General features: G+C 40.3%; 1 protein-coding gene across 3 annotated transcripts in view; it reads left to right on the top strand.

Moving 5' to 3' along the window:
* The window catches only part of BCKDHB (branched chain keto acid dehydrogenase E1 subunit beta), a 54,755-nt gene extending 38,119 nt beyond the window's left edge, over positions 1-16,636 (top strand). For 2 of the 3 annotated variants that reach the window (XM_048495480.1, XM_048495466.1), the window contains 2 exons: positions 15,497-15,645; positions 16,402-16,636. In XM_048495480.1, the coding sequence (XP_048351437.1) occupies positions 15,497-15,637 (141 nt within the window). In that variant the 3' untranslated portion in view covers positions 15,638-15,645; positions 16,402-16,636. The remainder of the gene's footprint in view (positions 1-15,496; positions 15,646-16,401) is intronic. The other variant, XM_048495474.1, reaches the window with a different exon arrangement.
* Positions 16,637-18,369: the final 1,733 nt, after the last annotated feature.

Here is an 18,369-nt window from a genome sequence, read left to right as displayed (position 1 = left end):
ATTCACATGAAAGAGTACACAAGAATGTAGCCTTGCAGGGTACTTTTTGAAATGCATTTTAAAAAATCAGATTTTAAAAATCCAGCACAGAGTTTAAAATGCTTATAAGCCATTGAAATCAAATGTTCTTTGCTTGATTGCAGCTCTGGCTTGAAGAGATCAGTAAAATACTCTTTTACCATACATATCTTTTGAACAAAGCATTACTGTAAATATCTTAAATAATTCTTACTAAGAGATGGTGTGAATGTGCTCTAACATCCAGGATAATGATTTTAATCAGTAGTGATTGCAAAAACAGAAACAGGGAGGTGGTATTTACAGCAGATAAATTATGCTCGAGTATGATATGGGTGAAGGCGATCTCTTTTTGAGGCACATCATGCTTCCTGTTAGCATGCCCATGCTCTGCAATACTTTCCCATATTTTTCTGCAGTCTTTCAACAGGCTCGTTTTGCCAGTGAGCTGGAAAGAGCACCCCAACCTCATTGACAACATAGGAACTGGGTGAGTGGACTTTTTCAAGGCTTCAAAATGAGTGAGAAAGACCCCACCCAGACAGGGCATGAGGTGGAGCAAAGTAAAGAGACCCCGCCAGTCCCTTAGAAGCGGCCAAACCAAACACATTTAAACCCAAGAGACAAACAGTAAAACTTACAAATGCCTTTAGATACCTAACTCAGCAAATCAATAAAACAAGGAGTTAAATTCTTCCGTCCTACCATTTTGGGACTAATATGAGTTAAAGGAGAGGCAACAATTTACCTTGATTGAAAACTGGGGAAAAACCAACCAAGGCGTTTATTTGCTTTTTTGAGAGGAGATACAAAATATAGCAGGACTATAAGTAAACTTGAAGAATTTCCCTTACCTCAATAAAACTTTAAATTAGACACCCCTTTATGATATTGCTCACAAGGAGCTCTGATAGCAGCACTTTAAAAGAAGAGCACAGAGAAAAGTGGAAACGGTTGGATAGAGTACAGAGAGCTATGGAAGCAAGTGAGGTTGGAGGAGAAAGAAAGCAGAGAGAGCTAGTAAACCATAGAAAGACTAAATTAGACGCTCTGGAACGTTACAACAATAAGCTCCCCTAAGTAATCAGTTGGTTTTACACAATACAAATTCGTTTGAAATGAAAATGACATGTTAAAAGCAAGGAGAGGATGAGGGTATATTATATTTTACCCACTAACTGAATTCAGATATTACAAGCAGCTCCCTCTCCCAGGCTACAGTACGGTAAGGCAGGCGAGCTTGCACGGAGTGGCTTCGACGGCAACAATGAGAAGCAGACCGAGAACTCCATTCCGTGCAAGCTTGCCTGCCTTGCCGGAGTCTAGCTGGGGAGAGGGAGTTGGTGCGCAGCGTGCTGCCAATGCCGCATGCTGCCCACCAGCTCCCTCTCCCCAGCTAGACTCCAGCAAGGCAGGCGAGCCTGCACGGAGTGGCTGCCCAGCCGTGCCCCTTGGAGTTTTTCGTCTCCTCCTCATTGTTGCCGATGCCGCTGTGTTGCAAGGCAGGCTTTTGTGAAGGGCGGGCGGGCGGGCAGAGGAGCCACTCCACTATGCATCTCTGGTGATTTCATGGCCGGCTCGCCACCTTTGAAGCCCCCCCCCCCCCGCCAGTATGCTTCTCAGCCAGCTTCGTTGCCTCCACGGCCCACGTCGCCCCACAAGGCCTTCTGCAAACTGACACTGCACACGCCGAAAGTGAGTGGGAGCCCCCGCAGGCTGTCTTAGGAAGGGCTGCGAGTGGGAAAGGCGGAAGGGCTGGGGACTGACCAAGGTGGGGAAGGGCTGTGGGACCCTGACTCGCATATAAGTCGAGGGGAGCTTTTTCAGCCTAATATATATGGTGTGTGTGTGTGTGTGTGTATATATAAGTGAGAGATAGATAGATAGATAGATAGATAGATAGATAGATAGATAGATAGATAGATAGATAGATAGATAGATAGATAGATAGATAGATATTAGAGAGAGAGAGAGAGAGCAGACTGAGTGTTCTGATTTCGTGACTTGCAAAAACAGATTATTTTGTTTTCGTTAAAAATGTAACCATATCTTGTCTAAAGGCACTACTGCTATAAATAAAATAATACACATATTTATGGTAAGTGAATCTGCATTTCACATCGGCTAGGGCTACAGTGGAGGAGCAGATTTGGGAGCAGATTCAAATAGGCATACAGTAAGTCTGCTTTGTATGCTAAAAATAGCTGTGTTTCTTTTATGATAGTTTTTCATGTTCTTTCATGTGGTTTATTTTGCACATGTGCTGGACTATGTCCCTAGTGGAATGAATGTTTTACTGTGTTTTTTAAACATACATTTTTATATATGTAAGTTTTCTAAGTGGTTGTCTTCAACATTTTTCATTTATATTTAATGATAACTTGTACAGCTTGTTAAATATATATACAGTTTTTGTTTACAAAGATTTTGAGACACTTAATTAGATTCGTTCATGTATTGTGATACTTTAAATCTTTAAAATGAATTCTTAAACTTCAAGCTGTTAATTACTTTCTAGTTGATTTTTTTCTGTGCAATATAAAAATCTGCTTTTTAATCATTACCAGTCATTTTTTAAAAAAATCACATAACTTCCCTTTATTAAGATCATTGGTGACTTAATTTGATTTGTATGTGTATTGCACCATTTGTTTGTTTGATATTTTCTGTGCTGAGCAGAAATCTGTGTAAGAATTATTTTCAGAATAGTAGAGATGTTGCTCAGCTAATTATGTTCTCCTGTATGTTTTCCTGCAGCGATAAAGTATTTTTTGTCTCTTATTTTTGAATGTGAAATCCAGTCCTGTTCATTACATTAGTACATTACATTATAGACATTGCAGGAACAAGTATTCACAATTAGAAGTTTGGTAAAGCTTTTATTTGGCCCAAATAAAATAAAAACCCTGAGCCAAATACTTCGCAAACTCAATAAGCTGTATCGATATTTGGGTTATTGGGTTTTGGCCATTTAAAGTTTAAAGGGAGTCTTCTATAGCAGGAGGCCGCTTGGAGTCCCTTTTTAAACTGGAGAATTTCCCCTCCCAGAGAATCCTCCCTCCACCATATTTACCTTTGCTTGGTATCATTTGGGCTTTCCATCAGGGTATGGGAGGTTGCTTAAAGCCAGCAATGTTGCTGAAGCTGGCTGCAGTCTTCTCTCCTTTGCTGGCATCTACTGCACTTTGGTTTCCAGGGCAACAAATGGGAGAAATCTCTGGACATTCACTCCCAGCCAATGACTGCCATGCACTTCTTCAGGAACGTAGCTGGCGAGATGCTTGCAGAGTTTGCACCTTTAGGGACAGGAGGGAGAGGAAAGCTATGAAATGTGAGCATAACTGCCAAACATGAGCTATGTAGGCTTCAGAGTTTGTAGAGCAGCTCCTTCCATGTTCCTTTGGAATTTGGGGCAGCTTTTAGTACTATTACAGTAGAACTTAGACTAAATTTTAGCTACTTTCCACTGTTCTAAAAAGTTTCACCTTCATCTCCAGGTCAAGATAGTTGAATTCTAATGTCAGATAGATGTAAGAATAGGTCAGTAGTTTGTTTTTTTTAAACCCTTTTATATTGAATCAATAAAATATTGATGTTATATTGATATTTTTGTTTGGAAAACTTTCAGGTTTGGAAAACTTTCACATTTGAAAAAAAATTCTGGTGAGAGGGTTCCTAAAAAGCTATCATGGTTCATGCTAGGTGGCATTCAGGACAGCTAGTTAGGACACTTTTACCTTATATTAATTAGCCAGATTTTGGCCTAGGAAACCATGACTGGTAGGAAGGGAACTCAGTGTGGCCCCTGGGGGAGAGAAACAAAGTGGAAAAGCAGAGGGGGAAGGGCTTTTGCCTTCCCTTGGCCTGTGAGGAGACCTGCTTCAGAGCTGCCTTCTACCTCCACACTGTCTAGCAGAACTAATGCGATGAAGATGCCTCTCAAGGCATTCTGTTGATGAGTCTTCTTCTGGAGCAGATCCACCCTCATAGGACACTGCAGATGCTTGAGGAACTAGATGGGGAAGTGATGCCCTGGTTTCTTCAGAGCCCAACATGCCCTCTGAGGTGGCACAGGAGGGGAGGGCAGAGTTGGAGGATGAGATACAGATGGAGATGCACCCTGAGGAGCTACCATGCAAATCTCCTTCCCTTCTGTCACTTCTTCCTGAGTCCCCTAGACACGGTGTGTCTTTCCAGAGCTCCTTACAGGAGGTGGTTCCAGGTGAACCTGCAACTGGTGGCCAGCGCAGGTGCACCTTCACATCAACAGTCTGAAAGTACTTCCAGGTGACAGCGAATGATTCCCATTATGCCACAATGCCAGCTGTGTAGGGCAAGAATCAGTTGTGGGAGAGACATCCATCATCTCATGACCTCCGGGCTGTGGAACCATCGGAGGAAGCACCCCAGGCAGTGCTGCTTCAGGGGGAGAGAGAGGCTAGTGAGGTGGCTGGTTGGCATCACCAGGCCTGAGGTGAGTGGTCCATTGACCTTGCCTTGGGCTTTCCCTGGTGCATGCCATGCACTGGCTCTGGTGGGTCAGGAATGCCAAGCAACCAAGATGCTTGGTTGGGGTGGGGGGACTGGTGTGCCAAAGAGTGGGAGGCAGGCAGTAGTACATAGGACTGATCACGCATTTGGCGAGGTGATCACCATAGATGCTCAGCCCCACAGAATTTCACAGGATTCTCCATTTGCTTTCTGTTCGGTATACGCCACCCTCTCAGTTTCGGCTGGAGAGGAACCTGATGCCAGAAGTTTACAGGCCTACTTGAAGGCACAGTTGTCACATGCTTTCAGGAGAACTGTGCACCTCACAATATACACCTGGATCTGTCGGCAGGTGGACAACACCCACCTTGTGCTCGCTGCACACTGGTGGCAACCCGATGACTTTCTGGATTAGGGGAGGGTTACAGTGCTAGGCAGAGACAGGACTGACAGGCCAGCTATTACTGTGCTTTACTCCATGCTGATGTACTCATTGAGGCGCACATGTTGGACAACATCTTCTGCCCAACCACAGTTATGGGCATGGGTAGACAGGGTCTTCACCATGGGCTTCATGCTGACCAATGGCAGAGCAAGCAAGGTCCAAGATGGCAAGGGCATTGGGCCTGAAGTGCATTTGCGGTGCAACCCACCTTCTCCATCTCATGTTGAAGGATGCCCTTGGTCTAAGTTCTGTAGAGCATCCCAGGAGAGATGCCGAAGCTTGCACATTCCAGCATCTTCTCCAGAAATGCTGGCACATTGTGGGCTACTTCTCATGCAGCGCGAGAAGTACTCTACTTGCTGCATGAGAAGCAGGCATTGACAGGCATGCTGGAGCATAGCCTGATCAATGACATAGTCACTTGCTGAAACTCCAATTGTGGCATGCTTGAGCATTTGGTGGAGCAGAAGGATGCCCTTCTCACCTTGTTTCAAGAGACTGAGGTGGTGCAGAGAGAGCCAGCTCAACCAAGAAGAGTGGTTGACTATCTGTAAACCAGGAAGAGTGGTCCTTAAGCTCTTTTTAGGACTTCATACTGTTGGTTTCATCTGACATGGTGACGCTGACTGTGGTTGTTCCCATGGTCCAGATGGCCCGTGAAAACTTAGCCACACTTCTTGAGCAAGCTGAAGGATGTGCAGACCTCCTTCCAGCAAAGAACTTGGCTCCATTGTAGCCAATGGAGAATTTCTGGGGGTTTCTGTAGGGGTGCACTTTTAAGGTAAAGGTACCAAACTTGCAGCGTAGTTTTGGGAAATTCTCCTGATGAGAGCACCTAATTTTGGTGAAGTTTGGTTCAGTGGGCAATGGTGATGGGGGCTGCCCCTTTGAGAACCCCACTTTGAGCACTGGCCCCCACAAACCAGATTTCAACAAACCTGGGTGCTCTTACCAGGAGAATCTTCTGAATCCACCCTGAAAATTTGGTGTCTGAAGTTATACTACTCCACTTATCCTATCCAAAATAGATAATACTAACTCCCCTCTGTGTTGGAAATGTGAACAAGAACTAGGCACATTCCATCATGTATGGTGGTCATGTGACAGGGTGTTTAAGTATTGGAAATTGATACAAATAGTGAAAATAATACAAATAGTGAAAATAATAGGATACAATTTTTCCTTTCAACCAGTCACTTATCTACTGGGTCCAGTGCTGTCTACGTGTCAGATATTAAAATCACATATGCATATCATGTATCACATTATAATAGCGGCAAAAATAGTGCTGACGCAGATGTGGAAATCAGATAAAATACCATCGATAGAGGATTGGAAACTTAAACTACAACATCTTTGCATGCTGAATAGAATGGCTTACCAAGTGAGTAATTTACCATATGAAACGTATAAGCAAAACTAGAAACATTGGAGAAGCTATATTAATGACAGTGACGGGGTACATATTTGTTCTATAGAACACTAAGATAGAAACACTTTGCAAATTAGAGTGAAGGATAAGAAAGGTAGATATATAGTATTACTATGAAGATAGGGAGAGAGTGGATTGAATTCTTTGTATTTACTTTATAAGTGATGGAACTTACAATACTTGATATGCACAGGGTATAATCTGTTTTTATGTCTTGAAAATATTTTAATAAAAATTAATATAAAAAAACAACCTGGAAAAAGAAAAAATGGTGTCTGTATCTTGAAAATTGTGCTCCTTGCATACACTGCCAGAAATTCCCCATTGACTATAGTGAAGTCAAAGCAAAGTCAGTTCAATAGGAGATATTGGGGAATTTTTTTGGGGAGGGGTGTCTATAGGGGCTGTGTTTTTCAAGATAGAGGCACCACACTTACAGGATAGCTTTAGGAGACCCTCCTGATAAGAGCACCCAGGTTTGGCGAAGTTTGGTTCAGAGGTGCCACTGCTATGGGTCATCAAAGGGGTAGCCCACATATCCCATTACAAAACATTGAAAACAGTGGGAACTGGGGCCACCTCCTTTGGGGGCCCACAAAATTGGACTCCCTGAACCAAACTTCACCAAATTTGGCAGGTTTTATCTGGAGAATCTCCTGAAGCCACCCTGAAAGTTTGGTGCTAACTTAAAAAGGTGCCCCTTGCAGGCAGAAAACCTCAAAAATGCCAAAAAAATCCCCATATTCTCAATTGGACCTGAATTTTTTGGTTTCCTGAATCAGACATTTCCTAATAATTTGGAAGCTTGAAAAATTCAAATTCGAATTTTATATTTTTTTCCTCAAGCCAATTCACAATGCCAGCCTTTTCAAAACCAAGAAAAAATTAGATTATTTGTAGGCGTACTCAGAGAAGGTAGATTAGGCTGTCACTTATAGGAGTGAAATCTACGTTCCTGTGTTCTTGTGTTAACTGTCAATCCTGTGAACTCATTTTTTCTGGTATCACTCATGCTGAGATTCCATAGTACAAGGTAATATATCTGGTAATGTGCTAAAGAGTGTCATATGTGACGAGGTATAGAGAACTAATCAATGTCAGTATAAATCAAATAAAGTAAGCACCTTTTGCAGTCGTGTGTGCTAATAAGGAGGTATGTTATAAAAATATGTTTCAGCTGGACAGTTGTTATTTTTGTACCTTATTTCACATGGACATTTTTTTGGCGGATATGAATTTCCAGACTTTTCACTTGGCAGATTTTTGGCTCTGATATTTTCTGCTGTTCTGAAGTATCTCCCTTTGATCAATATCATGCTGCTTTAATATACCATATCTTATTGATTTACTTCTGCCATAAGTTTTGGAAATATCTACTGTTAACGATGATTTTGTAGGTATGAACAAGAGACCGAACAGGTATGTTATGGGTACTTTTTCTCATTACATTGTTTTCTTAGTTATTAATTTTGCCTTGCCTAATTTTTACTTGTTCCTTTAAGTACCTGCAAAATATAGGTATTTTCCTTGCACAAACGAGATTAGGGCTGAAATAATGACTGTGTATCTCAATGTTTAAGCAAATTGTTTAGAGAGAGACTGTGTTTGCCAATATATTAGTTTGTGATCTAAATAACTCTGAAATCCATTTCCAAAGCATTTGAAATACTTCCTAAAAAAATATTCAGAAGCATTGTGCAAGGAACAAAAAAACCCAGACTATTTCAAACTAATGTTCATTTCTGTACCTTCAGTTTCAGTGTGATATGTAAAAAGCAAACCAGACTCCAATAAGGGAATTTTATTTTGTCATAAATTACAGAAAAGGGTAAGTGCTTGGTTTCAGTATGTTTGACAAAAGTTTAGCAATGACAAAAGTTTAGCAATGTCTAGGCTCCTTCTTTACTTTGCCTAGCACTAAAAAAACTATTTCTTCACTGATCTATTAGTGTCTTAAAATTGACTAAATGCTGAGAATACATTGGCATTTTGTTTGAGTATCTTAATTTAATATATGCATAGATAACTGTTTCACATGTTCAAATTAAAACTACCAACCATGCCACAATATAGTTTTTAGAATTTAAATGCTATTTGGATTGTAATATGACGTGTTAATGTTAAATGTATTGAAATATTATTTTATATAAACAATATAAACTAGCTACTGCTAACTGATTTTACTGCTCTAAAAATCAGGAATGATGATTGAAGTGTAGCTAGAGTAATATTTTGCCTTTTGCAACACATGTGTCTGTGTGGAGCTATTCAAAATTATACAGAAGCTTTAGTAAATTAACATCTGAAATGCTTGTTTTCAGAGAATAAAAACTTGATCAAAGCATTAAATAAAATACATAGAACCAAAATCTGGTTTCTGTAAATAATTCTTTTGTTGCAACACTTTAAGGTTTTCCAGGAAAAAAATAATTAAAATATAACAAAATTGGTCTCCAGATTTTCCACAAGTAGCACAAAGATTGTTAGGTTTGCTTTTATTTTATTTCTCCTCTCCTCTTCTATTCAAAAAGTTGGCTACAGTTTATTTAGAAATAATACAAATTAACCTACAAATTTGGGAATATCCAAAATATCTCTTTCATGAAGTACACTGTACTGTAGACAATGAAAGAAAAAATAGTTGCGTATTCTGTGCAAATAATGGTATAATAAGAAGTGGTATTCTGTGCATATAACGTGTACAATTATTACTCTTTAAAAATATTGTTCCATGCAATTCAGATGTACCTTGAAGTTAGTTGTTTTGAACTTTTTGCTTATAAATATCATCTTAATTCAAGTCGGAAGTCTTATAATTTATTGCAGCAGGGCTGCTGAAGTCCAACACCAGTGGAAGTCAAAAAGAATACAAGATATGGCTTGCACATGTGAGAGTCCAAGGACAACTCAGATGGTGGACTTGAAAAAATAATTTGAAAGCTGTATGCTTTTATGGTAAAGCTGAAATACATGAAACCTGAAGTGGTTAAACATTGGCTGCTCATCCACGTGCAGGCAAAGTTTTACTGTTCTGTATTGTCACAAAAAGGAGCTATCTGCAAGCCCAAGTTTCTACAATTAAATCCTGGAAGGCCCCTTGGGTGGCTAGCACTGAATGGTGTATTGTTAAAAAGAGGCTAGTATTGCATTTCATTTCGTTTTAAAATGCCGTAGCTCTAATTATGTGTAAAACTTTCCCCTACTAAAAAGTTTGGTATCAAAATGTGTACAGTTTCTGTTCAAGTGTAATTGTCTGTGGTGTTACATTAAATTTACAAGATTTTTATCCCCTGCTGTAAATTATCACATATGCTAATATTCAGATTATATTATGATACAAGTTCTAGTTTCTGGAACAGTTACTAAATGTAGCATGGCAAAAGGCAAATTTTACTGTAACCCTTACTGTGCATTCTCAGCATGTCTATTTATACTTATTAGTTAGCTTTGTCTGTGGAACTTATGTAGAAGTGGACACTACTATTAGGTGGGACTGGCTCTTCCCCACTACCACACACATCAATCTGATCTGAATGCTAAGTGAGGTCTAGATTCTGTCTTCTGATTTGACCATCTTCTGCTGTGAAGTATTTGTGCCTAGTGAACATTACACGTATTCCTTTCAAGGACAGACAGTTGTTATTTTGTGTGCTGCTTATGATAGATATTAGTGGTAGGAATTACAAGTCTGGGAGCTCAATCCAGATGGGGGGCAAACTGGTTTCTGGGAGCAGCAGAGGCCCACACCAAGACATTTGTATATCCTGCCTGCGTAAGAGGCACCTACACCAGTTGAGACAGCAAAGATGCCAGCATGTGGGTGCCTCACAGCTCCATAGCCCCCCAAACCTGGAAGTGCCCATTGCCTGTGAACTATGCTGGCGTGTGAGTGCATGCTGGCACAGCAGGGGCTGGACTGGGGGCGTTCCTGGGATGGGCTAACTTCAGTCAGCCTGCACCTGGCTCCCAGCCTGTCACAGCCCCACTCTTTAGCTGCAGACTTACGCCACCAGAAAGTGTGGCTTAAACCTGTTTAGCCTCTGGGGCTTTTTAGGCACCAGGAGGGTTTTTCAATTTTCCTCCTTTCCAAGCTGCCCGAAGCCGCTTTAGAGGTGGCAGAACTCCGCCACACAGTTCCCGATTGTCATGGAGCTCCCCCCATCTGAATTGAGCTGCCTGTAATATTGACTCGAGTACGCATACTCATCAGTTGAAAGATGTATAATACAGAAAGGCTGTTCTTTTAGACATATTGAAAGAAAAACCATAAAGGAAAATCCGTTATTGTGATGTCTTTAATTTGTGATGCAAAGTAGCTGGTGTCCTGTAAGGGCGTGTCTGTTCTAGCAAGGGTTTTTTTTTTGTTTCTGATTGGACTTCAATACTGCTGTACTAAATTTTGCATGTTTTCCTTATAATTCATTTCCTTTTCAATAAAATTCCTTTTCAATAATATCCTGCTACGCCACCTCTACTAAAGATACCACATTTTGTTGAGGTAATGCACATTTTAATGATTTAAGAGGCTTTTTCACCACAGGATACCCTTGTACCAGTACAACACATCAGGTTTACCAGAGAGAAGTGGCTGAATGCAAGCCGTTGTGTTGTGCATGGGCTTAGTTTGGCTTTTACTAATAGATTAAATTGAAAGGGAAGAACATCCCATCTTCCCTACCTGACCCTGCTTCTTCTTTTGCCTCAGCTCCATTTTTTCCATCCTCTTCCTCTGCTCTAGTTCTACCTTTACCCTTTCCCAGCCTGCTTTTCCTTCCTGCCACCTGCTGGGCCCCCAGATATCTGCTTGCTGGTAAAGCAAAGTAGTGTGAAGTGAATCAGACATATAGAGGGAGCAATCCAATGCCCCATTTAACTTTCTTTTTTATCATGTCCCTGATGGCAACCACCTCCTCCTCAGGCCTCTTAATCCCCCTCTCCCCGCATTCGCTTGCATTTTCATTCTATTTCTGAAAACCTTGGATTTTTGATCCAGGTTTCAGGAAACCTAAATAACAACACCAAATGATCTTGTTATGCGGGGAGGGCACACACCTCCCACTGGATAGCCAGCTATGCCCTTTCGTAAGCAGAAAAGATCTGGCCACTGTGATGCATGCCATAGTTACATTTTGATTGCATTACTGCATTGTGCTCTGCATGGGGCTGGCCTTTAAAAAAAGTGTTTGGAAACTTCAACTAGAACAGAATGCTCCAGCCTCAATGTTGACTGGAGTGGGTCATGAGGACCAAATGACTGCAGTCTTAGTGGTCTCCAGTTTGTTTCCAGGCACAATGAAAAGTCATAGTATTTATTTTTATTTATTATTCGATTTGTTAAACTGCTCTACCTCTGAAGGGCTCCTTGACCTTATGTAAGTTATTAATTTTAATTCAGTTAGTATTGATCTAAAAGTAATAATTCACCTCTATACGTAACCAGTTAGCAACAGTCTACACAGTGTTGAAATGCTTTCCTCAGAGCAATCTAGCAGAATATGCAGCATCCCTATCTGCTGTCCCTGTTCATTTCCCATCCAGCTGCAAGTGGCTAGTAGTCAGTAAGGTGCACAGACATCCAACTGTCCGAGTGTTTTGAGGTTTTATTTATGCCTCTGAGTAGATGATGCTAGAAATGGAAGAAAAACAGGAGCTGAAGACTCACAACGAGAGACTGCAGAGAGCTGGTCACCATTATTTTCTCTTTCCTTAACTGTATATCAGTTTTGTGACTGAGGAATCCTATATTGAGAAAAAGATGAGGAAAGGTTGATGTAGTACTTTTCCTTCTTCATGTAGTTTGTATTTACTTTCCCTTCATCCATCCACCCTGTCAACTTTATTGAGCCAATTTTATCATCACGTTTTATCCTGGTCGTGCATTTTTTCTGGATAAAATGAAGGTTTATGTTATCAGGAGGGACCATCACTGGTGGAAAAGTTGAAGCTTTGAAGCCAAAAGATCTGCATGTATCAATCACATATACCTTTTCTCCAATGAGTGAAGAATTACTTTATACATTGATCTTGCATCATGACTATTATCTCACATTTTAATTCCTTGTGAAACAGTTTGACAAGGCTATTTACTTTTTTTTGTTTTATTTCTTCATATGTCGTGTTATTCCTTCTTTCCTTTCAGTCATGGTATGTCCCCTGTCTGCCTTTCTTTTCACTTGTAACCTTTCTGGGAGTCATATAGCCTCTCTCCTTTCCCTCTCATAAGGTCAGTAAATCTTTGCCATTTTAAAGCTAGAGAGCAGAGAAAAGCCATCGTAGTGGTACGATAGAAACCTAAGTATATAATGAATACTCAGTTAAAAAACAAAACAACAGATCTACTCTCCTCCTACATTTTGTCCCAACTTTCTAGAATGAGAAGTGGAGATCTGTGAACACATCAATCAATTTAGTGATTATGCATGGAAAACCTTTACCATGTAAAAAGATCAGATCCAAGGCTGATGGTGAATTTGTAGAAAGACTGTTAAAACTGTTCTAGTTAGTCTTAGTGAGACCTGCTTAGTTTTATAGATAGAACTGTACAACAGCTTCTTCTACAGTAGGGTTCATCATTCACTGAGAATTAGATCACACTCCCTACTGTCCACCCAGGACTATGGACATTTTTGTTTCTCTCCCAAAGAGGAGGGGGCAGTGGGTTAGGACTTCTCGTGTAGAACAGAGTGCCTAGTTCCTGTCAAAGCATCACTTTCAATGTTTAAACTGGGGACCTCAGATTCTTCCTTTAAATCCATGCCAAAGGGTGTGGATTTAAAAGGAGAATTTGTGGAAATTTGGGGGATGACTGCTGTCAGGGGTACAATTGTTAAGCTAGCAGCACCAAACTTTCAGGGTATCTTCAGGAGATTCTCCTTCTGATACCACCAAGGTTTGGTGAAGTTTGGTTCAGGGAGTCCAAAGTTATGGATGTTCAAAAGGGTAGCCCCATCTCCTATTAGCTTCCCTTGGAAACAATGGGAATGGAGGTAGCCACTCTGGGAGTCCATAACTTTGGACCCACTGAACCAAACTTCACCAAACCTGGGTGGTGTCAGCAGGAGACTAGTCTGATTATACTACGTAGGTCTCGTGAAGTTTAGTTTAGGGGGTCCAAAGTTATGGACCCTCAAAAGGGTAGTCCCGACTACTTTTAGCTGCCATTGGAAACAATGACAATGGGGCACCCCCTTTGGGAGTCCATGACTTTGGACCCCTTGAATCAAACCTCACCAAACCTAAATGGTATCATTGGAAGAGTCTCCCAACAAATCCCAGAAAGTTTGGTGCTTCTAGCCTAAAAATTGCGCCCCCTGCAGGCCAAAACCCCGCAAAATTAAAAAATACACAAAACCCACAAACGGGGGCGGCGCTTTGGACATTTAATGGCGGGGTTGAACCTGAGAAACCCCCCTTGCCTAAGTCCTTGGAGAATGGTAAACTTTATGTTATATTTAGCCAATTCTGAAGGGGATTATGATGACTATGTAACTGAGAAATACTTAGCAACTGCATGTTATATTCATTTAAATGATAGTTCATCTTCTATACAGTTTTCAGCTTCAGTTTATCAAATGAAAGTTTCTTGATGTGAACATTTATAGCACTCATTGGTAGAATTTATTGTATCGTATATGACCACAGGTAATTGCAACAAGTCAAAATTGATAAAATACAAAATATAATAAGTATGAAAATTAAACATAGCTAAGGAAATTATATAATATAACCCACTAATGCACAGTAAATAACAGTTATTAATTTTTAAAAATCTTGTTGGAGTTTTTAATGCTATATTTAGACCATAAAAATATTTAAACCATAAATTCCTTTCTAGCAGTCAGGGAAAACAGTGAAGCTCTGTATTAAATAAATGCATCTATGTCAGATGAAAGAAGCATCAATTTCTCAAGGTCAGAATGAAAAGTTAGAACCATTAATATGCCAGGAAGAAATCTGGCTCTGGGTACTTTATAGAGACAACAGTAAAAATGTAATGTAGTAGGTCCTCCACTACAGTTTTCCCACAAATGCACAAGTATAAGGCCAATGGTATAAGTTCCATTTTGAGGTTGAGAAGTGATTTGCCAAATATTCAGATCTTGTATGGGGTTTTTTAATTAAACCAAGGGGAACAGTTGGACTGAGAGATTGCTTGCCTGTCAAATATGACATCAGCCCTAAACATCCAGTCACACAGATTTAATCCAGCTACTGCGGCAACTTGCTGCCGTCTGGTATAGAGTAGAAAGAGAGAATGTTATTATAAGTAACCATTCATAACTTATCATTATGCTGCATCACATCAAAACTCAATTGGCTGATTAAATTACTTGAGGTTGTACTGTGTTCCAATGTTTCAACCGGACGACATATACTTGGGAATCCAAGCTTGGCTCTCATAGACTACTGGAGTCCCCTTGTGAGCACTTGAATTCTGTGCATAAAAAGGTTTTGTAGAGGTTCTAAATTTTGGACCATTCCAGCCTACACCTCAACTCCACAAATGAGCTCAGGAATAGCCTTACTGGTGAATAGCTTAAGGTCTAGAGCTATTAAAAATCCTCCTTTGGCAAAAAAAAACCTCACGAAGGCTCCTACTGTTTCTAGGACAGAAATGTAGTAGTTGTGTACCGTTTGATTTCCACTTGTTTGAATGTGTCATGAAAATTGTAGACTCCATTGTTTCTGAAATGCCTCTTTAGTGCCAGTGTTTGTAATTCTATGAACAATTTATTTCAATACAGATGTAAAGAATAAGGATGCATGAATTTCCTTTTTGGGTTAGACCCAACTCCATTTAGTCTAGCATTTGTTCTTCAATAAGGGCCAAACAGATGTTCTTGAAAAGTTCTCAAGCTGAACATGATTGCAGTAGCCATCCTGCTGTTTGACCTTTGTACCCCGTAGCCAGAGAATAAACATTCTGTTTTAGATAATATTATTAATGGTCAGTAGGTGTGTTTTCCATAACGATGTCTACACTTTTTGAGCTGATGGGTATTGGTCATTCTGGTGTTAACAAATATGATATGAACTACCAAGACTCTCAAATTTGTATAGCTCAGGAAGTGTGAAATATGTTAATTGAAAATGTCCTTTTTTATTAACAGGAGGAGTGTTTCTTGAATCTAGAGGCTCCCATTTCAAGGGTCTGTGGTTATGATACTCCATTCCCTCACATTTTTGAACCATTCTATATTCCAGACAAATGGAAATGCTATGATGCTCTTCGGAGAATGATTAATTATTGATTTAACAGGTAAAGTATTTTACTGACCAACTGAAGTTTCCAAACTATCTTAAACAAAAGGGCCCCTGCATAGCATATTGTGATAATCAGGATCAGTTGTAGTTAATGCTTGGATAAATGTGGTCACACATACTTCTTAAAAAACTGGTGCAGCTGACAAACTAGCCAAAGCTGGTTAGGAGCACTTCTGCAAATGGATTCTGAATAGAGCTACTTCTTCAAGGGAACCCAACCCTATCCAGTATAGCTGACTTCCAAGTCCATGATAAGTGCCAATGATCAGCATCTGTTCCTGTCTTGACAGCCAACACCACATTGGAGTCAGCTAGGAAGGAGAGATTTTGTATGTCATCTTGATGGCACTTCATTCCTTATTTCTTAATGCTCCTAGTGGTTTTATGTACAATTTAAAAAGTATGGAGGAAAGAATAGCAGGTCATGCCATGTTGCTGAATAAGGCACCCCCTTATTCAGCAAAGTATAAATATCTAAATTAAAAACTAGTATTAGAATTCTAACAAGGAGTACAACCTCCATTATGAGAGTTTGTTATACCTGCTGTTCATATTATGTTCTATGTCCCATAAAGTCATTGTTGCCTGAAAGTGAGAACTGGATTTAGGGCTCTGTTAAGCTATTATGTGCTGCATGCTGTGATGTATAAGAAAAATAAGATGAAATACGTAAGAATATATATGTTGAAATTATATATACATATTTTCATCTTTCTTATTAATAATTTTGCTATTTTCTTTTTCCTCAAAGGTAGGAAGGAAAAGAAGGAAACACAGAAGCTATCTACTGACCTGTTTGTTTTAAAACTCAGTTTTCTGTGTGAGGAAAAAGGACTATGTTATCATGGATATTCATGTTGCCTTTCATCAAAAAAATTCAGTTTTTGCCAGCTGTGAATTTAAGAATGGACAAGTAATTGATGGAAACTGTTAAGATCTTAAACATTTTGCGCATAGATTGTATTCAGTAAAGATGTTATAATCTAGAAGTCTTTAGTCTGCATTTTTGACATAATTTATATTTACAGTTCTTTTCCAATAGGCATATTATTGTTTAAAATCTCCTCTGTGTGCAGAAAGTGCTTCCAACCAAGGTGTTTTTGATGATTCCCCCTTCTGTTGCAGACTTTCAATTTACCCCCTAAGCTGATCCTCAGGTTTCATGGATCTCTGCAGGGACAAAGGTATAGATTTTTTATGGGGTGGGTTTGGGAGGTGGGGCCACACCCACACCCACCCCTGGGGGCGCGTCCATGCTCCCCAAGCCCGCCCCTGACCTCAGTGCTTATAAAAGCAGCTCTCCGAGGCCAGGGACAGCAGACTCCCCTGCCCTGCCCCCCCGACCGCTAGGCTTCCAGCCGGCAGTCATCAGTCCCTTCAGCACTCCCCTCCGGGCAGAGGCGTAGTGTAACGACCCAAAGGACCCCCAGAATATTATTTATATATATTTCTGCTTTAAAATCATATTGGCAAAAGCCAGTTGCCAAAAGCACTCCTATGGGTGTAGGTAGCAGCATGTCCAAAGGTCACAGGTCTGCTTTACAAAATCTAATCAATGGATGAGTTACTCCAGCATAACCTGGAGGTCTCATTTGAGTCACGAGAATGCTTGATTACCACACCTTGAATAGAAACTGTTAAAGACAAAAGAATATGGAAATAACTTGCTTTATCCAGATACTGTCATTTTCCCTATCTCTTCTAGGAAACCCTTTGTAACAAGGGTTTGCTGCTCTGCATCTCCTCTTCCATTATTTATGAATTTTCTTAAAGCACCCACCTTTCCCGGTCTAATGTCTCAGCCCAAAATCAGAGTTACTTTGCATAAAGCCATTTCCTGTAGCTTCCTGGCTTAATGTCGGACCAATTGGTCTCATTGTCCCAAAGGTGTAGAACAATGAGAGAATTAAACTAATTAGCTCACCAGCAAGCCCAGCATGGGAAATTCAGAGGGAATTTGGAAAAAGGAAACTTAAAAACTCACTTGTTTGCCTCTTCCTGGGCAAAAGAGTTATAAAGGACAGTTCACCCCAACACATGTGCTCTTGGCCACATGTTTCTCTCTTAGTCATGTTGGTCTTTGAGAAAGCACAATATCATCTTGCTAGGTCTCTGTGCTTTGGCATGGAGATCCCTGCCAACCTTCTACTTCTACTCTTCTAGAGATAGATGCGTCTGGTTATGTATTACCCACGAAAACCCTCCCTCTCTATCTCAATCTATGTTTTAACACCTTTCTATATCTCCAGAAACTTGGATGTATGTGCCTTTGTGTCTTGCACAGGGTGTGTGTATTTTTAAACAAATTTATATAAAACATTTAAAATTCAATTTGGACTCTTGCATTTACTCTGTGGAATATCCATTTGCTAGAATTCCTTCCTAAGTTATCCTTACAGTCTAAAAGATCTCCTCCTGGCCCCTCTGCAGCTGCTTAGCGTGAGGCTCATTTCCCCTTTGCTCCTTGTATGTGAGCTGTTACACACTTTTTTAGCAGCTGGTGGAGAATCCTATCCCAAAATCCCCTTCCCTGTTAAGGCCAGTAACAGTTTTTGGTGGAAAGTGCACAGGGCAGGACCTGCTTTTCCAGCAGCTTGCTGAGTGAGCAGAGCAGTGAGGGAAGTTTCTGGCATTGGAATTCTGCAAAGGCTTTATTTAAACTGTGTGTGTCTTGGCGTCTAGAGGCGAAAAAAGGAAATTTTGGGTGGTTTTCCTTCAT

This window comes from Sphaerodactylus townsendi, linkage group LG01 (assembly GCF_021028975.2).
Source record: "Sphaerodactylus townsendi isolate TG3544 linkage group LG01, MPM_Stown_v2.3, whole genome shotgun sequence".
NCBI lineage: Eukaryota > Metazoa > Chordata > Lepidosauria > Squamata > Sphaerodactylidae > Sphaerodactylus > Sphaerodactylus townsendi.
The sequence above is the reverse complement of the archived record's forward strand: the minus strand, read 5'-3'. Positions and strand labels throughout refer to the sequence as shown.